General features: G+C 46.4%; 1 protein-coding gene across 1 annotated transcript; it reads left to right on the top strand.

Annotated features, from left to right (window-relative positions):
* Window positions 1-14,419: 14,419 nt before the first annotated feature.
* H3f3bl2 (H3.3 histone B like 2) lies at window positions 14,420-15,431 on the top strand. The gene is made up of 2 exons (XM_087601586.1): window positions 14,420-14,687; window positions 14,772-15,431. The coding sequence occupies exons 1-2, from the start codon at window positions 14,522-14,524 to the stop codon at window positions 15,014-15,016; spliced, it is 411 nt and encodes a 136-aa protein (XP_087457712.1). The 5' UTR covers window positions 14,420-14,521; the 3' UTR covers window positions 15,017-15,431.
* The last annotated feature ends 46 nt before the right edge of the window (window positions 15,432-15,477 follow it).

The raw sequence follows: 15,477 nt of genomic DNA, 5'->3' as shown, positions 1-15,477 counted from the left end.
CAGATTAAAAACATGTCAGGGGAGGGGCAAGTTCCCTGAGTTGGTTGGTGGGCCTTCCAGATTCTGAGGCTTGGTTTACGTCGAAGTAAAAAAAACGGATGCTGCTCAGAATTGGGGTCAGAGCGTCCTACCCAGTGTCCTCTGTTGCCTGTTAAGGCCCCTCCTTCCCAGGGGGACCCTGAGCCCTGCTGAGCTGGCAGATCCTGGGAGCCTGACAGCTGTGTCCACAACCCCATGCCAGTACAAAGCTGGTCTCTCTAAAAGGCAAGGACAGGCACAGGGCTTTCTCTGGATAACAGTGTGGTGGGTGGGGGATGGGGAGGAGGCTGGGGGCTGGCCTACAGGCCAGGTCTAGAGCTCTCTCGAACTAGATGCTCAGATAGGGAAGGTTGGCTGAGCCCTGAGGCCAGGCTCAGGGGGAAACAAAGAGGATGTCCCAGCTCCGGTCACTGCTCTGGGAGTCACAGTGTTCTTGACATGAGGCTCTTATTCTCATGCATCTTGGCCCTGTACAGATGTTCCCCACAGATTCTGTGTGGGGGGTGGGATAGGGAAAAAAGACCCTTGCTGTACTGCAAGGATTGATGGTCTAGAGGCTGCTCTTAGGTCCTCAGTTTCTGTGCTGCAAGACCCAAGCAAGAAGTTTAAAGGACCTCACAGCTGGGACAAGATGGTACCCAGTCCTGCAGCAGGTCTCTCCCACTCTAGCCTCCCCAGGAATGTGAGTAGGAGGTGCCACCAACTCTATTGTTATGTATATAGATGTGGAGTTGTGGTTCCCCCATCCCCACATCCCCTGGGGATGAAAGCCAGGCCAAGCATTTAGCCGTGTTCACAGATCTCTTTTTACCATTCCATCTAGAGACAGGGTCTCATTAAATTACTCAGGCCAGTCTTGAACCTATGCTCCTCATACGCAGCATCCCACATAGCCAGAATAGCAGGCCTATACCTGTATCCGAATCTAAAATTTTTCCTTATAGCCTCATGTTTTGGATGGTCAAACCCTGGCTTCTGGCTTTATGACACCTTTAGGAAGTGGGGCCTGACTGACAGAAGGTCCACTAGGGGTATGTCTTTGAAGATTTCCCACTTCCTGTCTAGCTCTCTCTGTTTCCCAAACTGTTCCATGTCAGCAGTCACCATCACACACTCTGGATGCCTCAAACCTGACTTACCTCACGATGAACTGAACCCTCCAAAACCATGAGCCCAAATCAGCTTTTCTTCCCTTAAATTGTCAGGTATGTTGGCATTGTGACCAATACACCGAATGGCTCTGGCCTGTAAGTGTAGAAGACAAGGAATAAAATGAACAAAATAAGTCAGTCCCAAAGTGAAACTTAGTGTCATTTCCTGTCACTGATTAAAATATGCTAACGAAAGCAACTTACAAGAGACAGGGTTTATCTTGGCCCGAAATTCAAGCATAATCCTCTGTGGTGGAGAAATCAAGGCCAGAGGAGCTCAAAGCAGCTGGTCACGTCTCATCCACAGAGATGGAGATGAGTGTTGCTCTTCAGACCCCTGTTCCTGCAGTCCAGGACCCCTGCCTCAGAACGGCCCGGCCCCTGGCAAAATGGGTCTTTCCACATCAATTAACAGAATCAGAATGATCCCTTAAAGGCAAGCCCACACACCCATTTTCCAGGGGATTCAGCTGACTCAGTCCTCCAGATCGTTATAACACAGGGACTGGTAAAGTTGAGACTAGAAGGCTCATGCCTGGAGGCCTTGAGGTGTGAAGAGGACTCATATTTCCAGCAATCAGCCTGAAGGACAACGAAGGAAGCTGAGTATGAACTGTGAAGTGGAAAGATGTAGCTGAGGGCTAGAGAAGGGCGTGGCTTGCTTTCCTTACTAGCCCTAAGCCTGAGGACTAGTGTTAAAGTTCCCAGAAAACACAGCAGGTGTCTCACAGCTCTCCATACTCCAGACTCAGGAGATTGCATAGCCTCCAGAGATCTGTCTGGTCTCCAGGAGATCTGTCTGGCCTCCAGGGGCTCTGTATAGCTTCCAGAGAATCTGTATAGCCTCTAAGGATCTGTCTATCCTTCAGGAGATCTGTCTGGATATCTTGACACCTAAGCACATGTGATTCACATACATGGAGACGTGAACATACAAATACATATGTTTAATCAAATAAATGGTTTTTAAAGAAGAAAGCTATAGATGGGTTGGCAGGAAGAGGCTGGAGCTGTTACTGACAGCAGACAGTAGGATCTCATATTGATTAGAACATTTGCATTCATAAAAAGAAGCCAGGCAATAAGATGTTTACCCTGAGACTCACCGGGGGCACAGAATGACAGCTTTGTTCCCCTTTTCTTTTCCTCATCTGCATGTTAGACTTCCAGGATAGCAAAAGTGTGTTAATTTTAGTTTGAAACGAGATCTCAAATACTTAGACTCCAGCGATCCTTGGGCTGCTGAGAACTGAGACTACAGACTTTGTTCCATGCCGGGTACTTTATTTTACTTTTTTGTTGTTGTTGTTGTTGTTACAGGAGACCAAACCATGGCCTTTATATTCGAGGCAAGAGCTCTGTCACTGAGCGACAGCCCCAGCCCTTAAAAGGCTATTTTACTTACCAGTTGGGGGTGTGGCTTGATTGGTAGAGTTCTCATCCAGTATGCCCAAAGCCCTGGGTTTGATCCCTAGCTCTTCCAATGTAAACTGTCTGGCCTTGGGCAAGGACTTGCTTCTCTAGGCTTCAGTTAATCCCACTTCCCATGTTGCTCTGTTGTTGTTGTGGTGGTGGTGGTGGTAGTAATCGAACACAGGGCCTTGGATTTGCTAAACAAGAGAGCTCTACCTCTGAGCCACATCCCCAGACTGCTAATGTCTCTGTTATAACTGATGTTGAGTGCAGGCTCTGACTCTCAGGGCTCATTGAAGGCTATCTGAGTTGAAGGTGGGTCCCAGTGCCTGGTGACTAAGAGAAATGAGTGTCGTTTTTATTGGCCATTCACTATGTATATAATTGACTTGTGGACGGTGTGACTATGGAGAGGGGGAGATAGCCCAGCTTCCAAAATGCTCTCAGGTCACATACTTCATTCTGTCCAGCATGTATTGCCTAGCACATCTGGGGGAAGTTATCAGGAGCCAATTAACTCCCGTCTCATGTGAATCCAGGACTCACTCACAAGGTCTTCCCGCCCCCTTCCCAGCCACTAGAAATTGGCCCCTACCCTCTCCTCTTTGTGGCTGTCATCATCCACATGGCTCAAAGAACAATTGCCAAATGAGTCCCAGTCAGCTCCTCAGAGGACTCTGGGAGATCTGCAAGGACATCTTCTTGGTCACAATAGCTGTGTGCATCTGTGTGTGCATGAGTGTGACCTGTTTATATATAAACACGGAGTAATCTCTCATGCTTCTTATATACACAGAATTTTCTGGGAACAAGACTACTGTGTATTCAGAGGGAAGATTGTCCTTTGTTTTGTTTGGCGTCCTGCCAGGACTCGGTGCCTAATTCATGTCACTGGCAACAGGGCAGCTCGTGGTGTCTGAGTCAGCTTCACAGCCACCTGTGTCCACTGTCCTTGTGGCTCCTGTGGTCCTCACAGTTGCTTCTCCAGGAGCAAATGTGGGGCCGTGAAACCCTGTCTACCTCCTACAGTCAGTTTGCACCCTGCATCCTGAAATTCGTATCGTTTTATTATGACTTACTTTTCATTTTTTTCCCATCATGGTGTAGTTAGGATATTACATTGATTTTTTTTTCCCGCTTGTTTAAAAGCATATGTGCACCCAGGTTAGGTTATTTATGAGTTTCATTTCCACTCAGGGAAGGGAACACTAGGAAATATTTGTCAGCACGGCCAGGCACCGGCCTGCAAACCACCACTCCAGAGCCCAGATTTGTATAATTCAGGAGACCCATTTCTGAATGGGCCTCAGCCTCAGCCTTCGGCTGGGAGAAGTCTGTTGCTGATCTGAAATACTCAGCCGTTCACTCTCCTGTGGGATGTGGAGTCTACCTCCATTGCTGTTCTGTTAAATGGAGCCTTTCCCTCTCCCCCAAGGAATTGTCCATGACTGGTCTTTTTGCCCACTCCTGTCAGTCAGTGTCTTTTCCAGACTCCCTCGGGTTTGGAGAAAAAGCAGCCGTGTGGTTTGGCTAGCCTGTCCCTCTCACGCGCTGCTACCCAGCCTCCTTGCCTTGGTGCTGAGACCGCTTCTCTCTGGAATTCCACATCTCCTCCAGCTCCCACCACCTTCACCTCCACCGGGCTGTACCCATGACTTCCCATTCTGTTCTAGCATCTCTAAGATACTTCTAGAAAACTCTTCCCACCCAGGCCTGGAACTGGCCAGGGAAAAGTGGCTGCTGGGGGTGGGTGGGTGGAGCAAAATGTTCTAATTGAGAGGTTCCAGAGAAGGAGCTCTTCCCATCCAAGTCTGAACCATTGTGAGGCAGAGGTTAAGTTGTCTCCCTACACACCCAGGCCAAGTGGGGCTTTGCATGTCCCCATTCTTGAACCTGACACTCGTCTACGAAACTACACAGTTTCTGGCCCAGTGGGGATACCACAGGCTGCTTTGGGATAAATCAGTAGATGCTTTGCCCAAAGATAGGGCCAGGCACACCCAGAAGCTCCTCCCACAGACAGCTATCACTAAGTCACTTCTCTTTGGAGTAATGAGGGCAGTGAGGATGAACACCCTGGGACTCAGTGGATCCTCAGTGAAGGGAGGGCAGAGAGGCTGGCCCGGCACTGATACCCAGGTTAATGCTGATGCTGGTTTAGATAGCAGTGGAGGCTGAGGCTGAAAGAAAGCCAGAGTTTCCGGTCAGGATCTGTGCGGAGGACTTGGTTGACGCACTTGTAATTCCATCACTTGGGGGAATTGCGAGCTCAAGGCCAGCTTTGACTACACAGTGCATTTAAAGCTAGCCTGGGCTACATGAAGCCCTGTCTCAAAATAGATAATCATTAATCAAATAGCAATCTTCCTCCTTAATATTTTTTTTAATATGGTTTTGTGTAGCCCGGGCTGGCCTTGAACCACACTCCTTGGTTCATGCTACCCTGGGTGGAGCATCCTGGGGGAAATAGAAACAGGGTCATGGGGTGGGAGATGGTAAATACCCTTTGGAGAGTCTTAGAAACATCAGGAAGGACGCTGGACTCTGCTGCCATTTTAACAGGATCTCACAGGGAGAGGGAGTCCAGGAGATGGAGAATGGACAACTTCTGTCCCATGTAAACCCCGAATAGCCTTTCTGACTTACATCCATGGCCCATCTCCCCTCGTGTTTTCAGAACTCTTAAATTTCCATCTCTCCTGTCCCACTGTTTGTCAATAGCTGAACTTTAAATCTGTTTCTGTTTTTAAAATCACGCATACATGGGGTGGGGTCTGTGCACACGTGAGTGCATTGCCTAAGGAAGCCAGAAGCAAGTGTTAGATCTGGAGCTGGAGTGACAGATGGTTGTGAGCCACCTGGCCTGGGTGCTGGCAACCAAACTTGGGTCCTTTGCAAATGTAGTATTTACTCTTAACAGCTGAGCCTTTTCCCCAGCCTCTGATAGCTGAATCAAACTACAAATATTCATTTATATGTCATGGCACCCATGTAGAGGCCAGAGATCAACCTGCAAGTGTTGGTTCTCTCCTACCATGTAGGTCCCAGAATTGAACTTGGGTCATCATTTCTGGTGGTAAGCGCCCTTACCTACCAAGCTGTCTCACTAGTTGAGTAGCTGAATTTTGATATATTCATTGGCTCAGAAAACACAGCACAAAAGATGACTGCAAATTTTGGAATGCTTTTCAGGGAATGGGTGTTATTAATCACTGGGGCATATGCATACATTTGAGAGCCTTTGTGTGTTGCAGCAGCCAAATGCTTTCCAGTGAGGCTGCCTACGAGGCACAGGTGGGAAGTAGGAAAGGCCAAGACAGGAAGTTGATACCTCAACCCCACAAATTCCCCAGGTTCCAGGTTTCCCACTGAGGAGAATCTGGGTCCCTACTACAGTCTTGACCTATGCCACTAATTCCTTGACAGTGCAGGATCTAGAGCTAGGCATTGACTAAATCATACTGTAGTTTGGATATGGTTTATATATGTTCTCTGCAGTTTCAAGTCCTCAAACAGTCCCCATTGCATTAAGAAAATGGAAGCAATCTGACCATGTGTCCAAAGGTGTGACCCCTGGAAGGAGATTAGAGTTAGATAAAGTCATTTGGTGAAGATTAAATCCTACTAGCTTTACAAGAAGACACAAAGAACATGCACACACACACACACATGCACACACACACACTCACTCATACATACACATGCACAGGCATTCACACTCACCCATATACATACATACTCCCTTATACACACACATGTGTACTCACTCATACACATACACTTATATTCATATACACACACTTATATGCAAACACTCACTCATATATATACACACACTCAATCATATACACACACGCGCACACACACAGGTGCACACTCATACAAACATGTATGCACACAGGCACATGCACTCATATTCATGTGCACACACACATACACACACATGAACACAGGCACACGCATATTCACACACTCTCCCATCTCACCACATGAGGTTCTATGTTGCTTAAGGATGCTGCCAGCAAGAAGGCTGTCAACAGTTGCAGACATTTGACTAGGGATAGAGTTTCAGAATTGTGAATTAAAATAAGTCTGCCTTCCTTCCTTCCTTTCTTTCTTAAAACTCTATGTGTCTGAGTGCTGTGCCTACATATATGTATAAACACCATAGCATGTAGTACTTAAGGAAGCCAGAAGAGCGTGAACTGGATAACCTGAACTGGAATCACAGACTGTTGTGAGGGACGATGTGGATGTTGGGAACTGAACCAGGATCCTCTGTAAGAGTGGCAAGTACTCTTATTTGCTATGTCATTTCTCTAGCCCTTAAGCCAGCTTTCTTTATAACTCCCTGTGTGACTCACAATAGAAACAGACTAATATAGAGGACATGGTGGCACTCATTAGCAAGCCGCTCCCCAGGCTTTATGGGCAGGGCTTAGATCACAGGAGGAGTGCACTGTACGTCCTACAGCAAAGCGCCTTCAGGTTGGAAGCCAGGCCAAGACAATCAGCTGTGACCACTGGAACCATTTCAGCAGATGGAAAAATAAGCAGGCTGGGACCGTGTCCCCTGAAAGGTGCCTGGAAATTTGGCTAAGGCTGAAAAGATTTCTGGCAAGGGATATGAAGTGACCAGAATCTTCTTGCGTAATTGGTGGAGTAAAATGAGAAAACCACTTTGAAAAGCAGGAGACATGGATCAGGACACACCCCAAACATCTGCCCCTAGGAGTACACTTAACAAAATGAATGTGTAGAAAGAGGAAGAAGAGGAAAAGGAGGGAAGGGGAGACGGAAGGGAAAGGAAGAGGGAGAGAGAAAAAGGAAGGGGAAGGGAAGGAGGAGGGGAAAGGAACATGGAGGAGGAAGAGGAAAAAGAAGAAGATGAAGGAAGAGGAGGAGGTGGGGGAGGGGAAGGGGTGGGGGAGAGAGGGGAAAGCCATGGGAGGGGAGAGAGAAGAATGGGGAGAAGGGAGAGGAAAGGGAGAAAGAGACCATTTTGAAATAAGAGCCAACTTCCCTTAGTCAGTAAGGGCAGAGCTGTGGTGGGTCATGAACTAGAACATGTCTTTACCCCCAGTGGACAAATAAATCTTGGGTTGGGGCTTTGGGCCAAGGGCATATGCATATTGCATGTGGACTCCTTACTGGCTCAGTCTGAGATTTTTCAAAGAGAAAAAAAGAAAAATGAAAAATGAAAGACAAATCCCAATAACGATGATCTCAGTCTCACCCACTTTCTACCATAGGATCTATGAAATCCTGCCAGCAGGTACAAGATGGCTCCTCTCTCAGAGCCCCTCCCACCCTCTGAAGGTGTTCCTCACTTTCCTTCATAAAACGATGTTCACTCTTCTCAATTTTTGTCTACAGCTCCTTAATCTTCTCTGGCATGAGACAATGAACTCAGAAGTCACTGACTAGGGTGGCTGTGTTTGCCATTACCATCCTAGTTCCCTGAATTAGCCACTCAGTATCAGACACTTGAACATTGGTGGGGTCTGTTACGTTCTATGGTCTTGGTGTTCATCCTCTGTAGACACTGAGGGGCTGCTCTCCCAAGGGACAGGTGTCTGAGACCTGAGGCTGGCCCTAAGGTCTCCTGGAGTCATGGACTATTCTGAGAGACCCTATAGGCACCTGCCTCCTATGCCATGGGCTTCAAAGACATGCTTCCCTTCTTAACTCTGATCTGAAAAGGCAGGAAGGCTTTGTGAAGGATTCCAGGTTAGGACCCATTCCAAAGTCCTCATCCTTCATATTACCTCAAAAGCCACCTCTGGCTGCCATGTCGGAAGGGATGTATGACAGTTCAGGAGGTCTGGTCCTCATGCTCAGTTGAGAAGAGTTCCCAGACCCAGGTAAGGCCTATGACAGAGTACATGCCATGCACCAAGGACCGTGCCTAGACATCATACTGACCCTGGAGGCTGATACTGGTAAACACACTTTCCTGTTTGGAAAATGAGGTTATAAGAAGGTCCCCCAACCATGAGGCAGGAGAAGATTTCAGAGCTGTCTTCTCTTGGTTCTGAATTGCTGGTGGAGACCTTCCTGTCAGGTATACTCTTTTTCTTAGCTATACGAAGAGGCAGGAAAGAGAGGCGAAGTCTGTGATTATTGGTTTGGCCATTTGCTCCCTTCCTATGCGTGGCAGGGGCTTGATGCCCAGAGGTCAGCTTGTTAGAGGAGGTTTAAAGGTGCTGGAGTGACTTCCTGTATCTCCTCCCTCTTTGTGAGCCAACCCTTTCCCAGAAAGGAAACTGAGATGAGAAACAGGAAACCAGTCCTCATAGAGGGAGTTCAACTTGAATGGGTTGGAGTAGAGGACTGTGGGAAGGGACATACCTCCTAGAGCATTGAGTAAAAGGATGCCTGTGGTGGGAATCAGCCCTCAGGTTTGGTCCTAGGCCAGCCTGCACCATGCTGTGTGACCTGAGGTGCTTTTCCCTCTCTGTGCCTCTGTTCCCTTATCTGTACAACATGGGGATTGATGCTTGTGATTACTAAGGGATCACCCACAGATTGCACAAGTATTAACTGATCTCCTACTTCAGGCACCAGCCAAACACCGGGGACAGGGCATGAACAGGGTAGGCCTGGCCCTTTTTCCCAGAGTCGAGCCAGTGCCTTGAAGACTGTTATCTGGGAGAAGTTTAGGAAACTGCAGACCTGCCCCTCAGCCTAAAGACCCAAGACAGTCTGGGATTGGCTTAAAGAACGAGCTTGTTCATGTGGACATTACCCTGGAGCCTTTTGCGCTCCTGTCCCGCAAGTGCTCCAGGCACTGCCTCAGATTAGTGTACCAGGAAACTTTAGCTTTTGGGGATGCTGTCACCTCCATTTATTGATGAACCCGAGGAGAGACATCAAGTGTCCTTCTCAAGATCTGGCCGGAAGGGCAGATGACAGTGTGGATAAACTTGCAGACAGGCAGCCTAGCCAGAGGCCAGACAATGTGTAGAAGCCAAGGAGGAAGGACATCAAACAGGTCAAAGGTAGCTTGGTCTGTCAAGGGACAAGCATGGTAAAACTCTGGACAGCGTAGGACCCCAGAAAGCAGAGGTCAGCCCCGATCTACACATCAAACTCCATATCAACTCTGAGATAAAACTAAGACACTTGACTAAATGGGAACTTCATCTGGATCACAAATGATGTTTATCTGAAATTCAAACCAAATGCCTTTCTTTTAAAGAGACAGAATCTTTTTATTTTTTTATGTAATGTTGAACAACCTTGAGCCCCTGCTTTTCCTGCCTCCACTTTCCAATACTGGGGTTACAGACCTGTGTTACTGCCCTGTTTTTTGCAGTTGCTAAGCAGGCCACCCTGACTGCCTCAGTACACATTGGGTATGAGACAAGAGTTCCAGTTTGAGTCCCAGCTCTGATTCCAACACAATGGACTTAGCTTACCACCCTGCCCTCTACTTACAAAATCCTCCTCCCTAAGGGTCAAGTGACTGTTTCCAAGTCGGTGAGCAGGAGTCCCAGATTGCTGGGTTGTACTAAGCAGTCTATACAGGAACACTAGCTTCTCTCATAAAAAGGATCACCATTTCCTTCTGAGCTGAACCACATGGATGGGGTTGTCTCTGTCTCTCTGTCTCTGACTCTGTCTCTCTCTTTCTGTGTGTGTGTGTGTGTGTGTAGTCATGCACACCCTCAAGTGGGTGTCAGAGGACAACTTTCAAGAATCAGTTCTTGGGCTGAAGAACTGGGGTTAAGAGCACTGGCTGCTTTTCCAGGGGACCTGTGTTCAATTTCCCAGCACCCACATGGCAACTCATAACTGTCTACAACTCCAGTTCTAGGGGATCTGACTCCTTCACACAGACATACATGCAGGCAAAAGACCAATGCACAAAACAAACAAACAAATATATAATCAGTTATTTCCTTCCATCACATAGAGCCCAGCAATTAAACTCAGGCTTGGTGGGAAGTACCTTTACCGCCCAGCCCATCTGGATGGTTTTCCAAGGGCTTCTTCCTTGGATGGTGATGGCTTCCAGAATGTGTTTGCTAGTCCAACTTGTGTTTTGGTGCACACTTTTTACAAAAAGAAATTGGCTTGCCAAATCACTTTTGCTTTGTTTGTAATTTTTTTTGTACAACACTGAGAATGCTTGTTTCTAATAATGTAATTGAACTTATTTCTCATAGTTTCAAACGTAAGAAAGGCCAAGATCAAGGGCAATCAGATTCAGAGTCTGGTAAAGGCTAGCCTCTGATTTTAAAAGCAATTCAAAGAAAAAAGGCATCAAAGAGATTCCAGCACCATGAAATACCTGCCAAGGAGAGCCACACACAGCAGGGTGGAACCAGCCCAGGAGAGAAAGGCTGTGCTGCACTAGGCAAACCTGGAGGGGCAGAGCCATCTAAGTCCTTTGACATCAGGGATAGAACTACAGGATTAGGAGCTTGCCCTGCTCTTTTTGGTCTTCCTTTGGTCCCGTATTTCCTTACTTTGCCCCATTTCCTCCCTTTTGGAATAGTAATGTGTATTCTGTGTCATTGTATGTTGGAAGCATGTGATTCATTTTTTTTTTAATTTTACAGATTGTCATAATTAAGAGATCACCTTGGGTCTCAGAAGAGACTGTGAACTTTTATAACTGTGTTGAGACTGTGAGAGATCATTGGGACTTTTGAAATTGGACTAAGTGTATTTTCACAATGATATCGCTACAAGCCTATGTGAACCAGGGAGTGAACTGTGGTGTCTGAATAAGAATGGCTTTCATAGGCTCATATATTTGAATACTTGATCTCAAGTTCGTGGAACTGTTTGGGAAGGATTAGGAGTGTGGCTTTGGAAACATGCCACTGGAAGTGTTCTTTATAGTTTTGAAATCCCATACTATTCCTACTTAGCGCTCTCTCTCTCTCTCTCTCTCTCTCTCTCTCTCTCTCTCTCTCTCTCTCTCTCTGCCTCATAGTTGCTATCTCAACATGTAAGCTTTCAGCTACTTCTTCAGTGCCTGCCTGCCTGACTGCCCGCCCGCCCGCCTGCCTGCCCGCCTGCCGATATGCTTCCCACCATATTGGTAGTGGAATCTATGACTCTTCAGAACTGTGAACCCCAAATTAAATGCTTTCTTTATAAGTTGCCTTGGTCATGGTGTTTTGCCATGGGGGGGGGGCGCAAGACCAATAAAGAATCAATAAAAAGGAACTCATCTTCTTCTTTCTATTCAGTGTGGGATCTCAGACCAAGTGTGCTTTCCTTCCTCAACTGTTCCTATCTAGAAACTCCCTCAGAGGCATACTTAATCATTTTGTCTCCTAAATGACGCTAAATCCTGAAGATTTGACAAGATTAACCATCAAAGCAGTCCTTACTGGGTCCTTACTTGGCAGAAGACACAAGGCACTGACCAGTTCCCCTGTGCTCTTTTCGAAGTGCTAAGTCCATGGCATAATCACTTCTCAAGGGCCCCACATCTTTTCCTCTCAATGTATTTTTACTAATTATTTGGAAATTTCATACACTGTACCCCTATTACACGTGCTTCCCATTCCTCCCAGGTCTATCCTCTCTCCCTTTCACTACCCCCCAAAACACCAAGTCCAATTCGTGCTCCCCATATATTCACCAGACATGCTCAAACTCCCAGTGACCAGCCCCCCGGAAGTCCCTCCACACCCCTCTACTAGAGACATCAACTGTCTTTATCATATTTTCAAAGAACTCTCTTCAATAGCTTCCTGTCTAGACTGTTTCTTTTGGGAGGTGTGGGGGGGGTGGAGATGTTGTCACAGAAGCCTTCAACGTCTTTCTTTCTCAGTTATGAGTCTGTAGTCATTGATACCACCACAGAAAAGAAGCTTTCTTGCACATAGCAGCCAGGAGCAGCATGGAGCATGGATATCAGCGTGGTTGCCAGTGGCGGCATGGACCACAGACATCAAGATGGAGTCCAGCTGCAGCATGGACCATGGAAGTCTCTTAAAAAGACCCAATCCAGAAGATAAGCCATTCTTCATCTCAGGCACCGTGCATTGTTCAGTCAGACAGTGTGCAGGGGCAGGACCCTCAAGACTTCCAGGCCGCTGCACCACCACCCTGCCCTCTGTGCTGGTTGCTCCACTGGTCCCTCAGGCACGCCCACTGTGTTTATAGCCCATGGACAGCATCCTGAGCTCTCCTTCCCTCAGCAGGGCAACGACTCCGTGGGCCTGCAGGCTGAGTGATGGCACAGGCCCCCTGGGCTGCTACAGGGCAAGGATGCCCAGCAGTGACCCCAGCCTCCCGGAAGTCCAAGAACCAACCCTCCTTGGCAACAACATTCTCCTTTGTCCACAGCAGCTACATGCCCATACCTGTCACTCCTGCATCTCTTGGGCCTGACATCTAATAGCATCATCTTGGAGGTTAAAGTTCAACATAGAAATTTTAGTGGACCTCAGCTCCGAAGGGGGGCAGGGGGAAAGAAATTTTAGTGGAATGCAAACCTTTAAAGCATAGCAGATCTATATCTATAAAAGTTCTGAAGTAAAAAAATGTTATATATCAGCAGGAGAGTACACTGGCAAGTTATATAAATGCATCTAATGAAAATTGAATGGCAATGAAAAAGAATAAATGACTTCTACAGGGACCCAGAGAAATGATTCAGTCATGCTGTACAAGCCCAAGGATCCTAGTTTGGCTCTCCACATAAAATCCACATAAAAATCTCTATGTAGTGGATCATCCACATAAAAATCCAAGGATGGGGGAGTGTGCCTATAATTACAGTGTTGAGGAGCTGAGACTAGCCGATCTCTGGAGCTCACTAGCTAGTTAGCCAGGTCAAATGGGTAAGTGCTGAGTTCAGTGGCAGGCACTGTGTCAAAAGTAGGTGCGCCTTTAAGGTCAGGACTCAGGAGGCAGAAGCAGGCAGAGCTCTCTGAGTTTGAGGCCAGCCTTGTCTGTGTAGTGAGGTCCAGGCCAACCAAGACTTCACAGTGAGGCCTTGTCTAAAAATTTTTTTAAATATGTATTTTATGTATGTGAGTACAGTCACTGTCTTCAGACACACCAGAAGACGACATCAGATCCCATTACAGATGGCTGTGAGCCACCATGTGGTTGCTGAGATTTGAACTCAGGATCTCTGGAAAAGCAGCCAGTGCTCTCAACCACTGAGCCATCTCTCCAGCCCTAAAATTTTTTTTAAAAACTGTGGAGGAGAGATTGAGGAAGGTATCTGACTCTGATGTCTGGCCTTTACATACAGAACTCCCACATACACACAAACACAAAATGATTGATTTATGTGAAAACCAAATTCTTGGTTGTATTACATAGAAATAAAATGAGAAAGATTAACCAGATATGGAAGTATACTGTAATGGTCAGTGTTCTCTAGAGGACCAAAAGTTATAGAATATGTGTGTATGAGCGTGTATAATATATAATATATAACATATATTATATAGAGAGCAAGGTAGAGAGAGAAAGATACAGAGAGAAGATTTATTAGAATGCCTGTGGTCCAGCTGGTCTAACAGTAGTTGTCCAAGAACTCAGTAGTTTCTCAATCCACAAGACTGGATGTCTCAGATGGTCTTCAGTATATGTCAGATTCCCAAAGAAGTAAACTCTAACACCAATGTAGGAATGGACTTGCTAGCAAGAGTGAGAGCACGCAGGCAAAAGGAGCAAGCTTCCTTCTTTCACGTACTTTATATAGGCTGCCACCAGAAGGTGTGGTTCAGATTAAAGGTTGGTCAGAAATAAAGGTATATCTTCCTACCTCAAAGATATGGAGTAGAAGGAGGTCTTTCCACTTCAAATTACTTAGTTAAGGAAAGTCCCTCGGCAGCCTTCGCCGCGCCGCCGCCGCTCTCTAACGCCAGCGCCGCCTCTTGCTTGCTGAGCTCCAGCCGAAGGAGAAGGGGGGTAAGTAAGGAGGTGCTCATACCATGGCTCGTACAAAGCAGACTGCCCGCAAATCCACTGGTGGTAAAGCACCCAGGAAACAACTGGCTACAAAAGCCTCTCACAAGAGTGCGCCCTCTACTGGAGGGGTGAAGAAACCTCATCGTTACAGGCCTGGTACTGTAGCACTCCGAGAAATCAGATGCTATCAGAAGTCCACTGACCAGCTCCGAAAAAAAGAACCAAAAAAAAAAAAAAAAAAAAAAAAAAAAAAAAAAAAAAAAAAAAAAAAAAAGAAGTCCACTGAACTTCTGATTCGCAAGCTCCCCTTTCAGCGTCTGGTGCGAGAAATTGCTCAGGACTTCAAAACAGACCTGCGCTTCCAGAGTGCAGCTATTGGTGCTTTGCAGGAGGCAAGTGAGGCCTATCTGGTTGGCCTTTTTGAAGATACCAACCTGTGTGCTATCCATGTCAAACGTGTAACAATTATGCCAAAAGACATCCAGCTAGCACGCCGCATACTCGGAGAACGTGCTTAAGAGTCCACTATGAGGGGAAACATTTCATTCTCAAAAAAAAATTTTTTTCCCTCTTCTTCCAGTTATCAGTAGTTCTGAATGTTAGATATTTTTTCCATGGGGGTCAAAGGTACCTAAGTATATGATTGTGAGTGGAAACATAGGGGACAGAATCAGGTATTGGCAGTTTCTCCACGTTCATTTGTGTGTGAATTTTTAATATAAATGCAAGATGTAAAGCATTAATGCAAGCAAAATGTTCCAGTGAACACATTTCAACAGTTCAACTTTATAACAATTATAAATAAACCTGTTAAAATTTTCTGGACAATGCCAGCATTTGGATTTTTTTTAAATAAGTAAATTTCTTATTGACAGCAACTAAATGGTGTTTGTAGCATTTTATCATACAGTAGATTCCATCCATTCACTATACTTTTCTTTTTTTTTTTTTTTTTTTGGTTCTTTTTTTCGGAGCTGGG

This window comes from Rattus norvegicus, chromosome 1, assembly GCF_021556685.1.
Source record: "Rattus norvegicus strain SHRSP/BbbUtx chromosome 1, alternate assembly SHRSP_T2T, whole genome shotgun sequence".
NCBI lineage: Eukaryota > Metazoa > Chordata > Mammalia > Rodentia > Muridae > Rattus > Rattus norvegicus.
Note: the sequence above shows the minus strand (reverse complement) of the source record. Positions and strands in the feature narration are given on the sequence as shown.

Bases quoted from the DNA above. Each gene is read 5' to 3' on its own strand.
- H3f3bl2 (XM_087601586.1), top strand. From the start codon at position 14,522: ATGGCTCGTACAAAGCAGACTGCCCGCAAATCCACTGGTGGTAAAGCA. The intron at 14,688-14,771 runs AGAAGTCCACTG...AAAAAAAAAAAA, and splicing joins CCGAGAAATCAGATGCTATC to AGAAGTCCACTGAACTTCTG.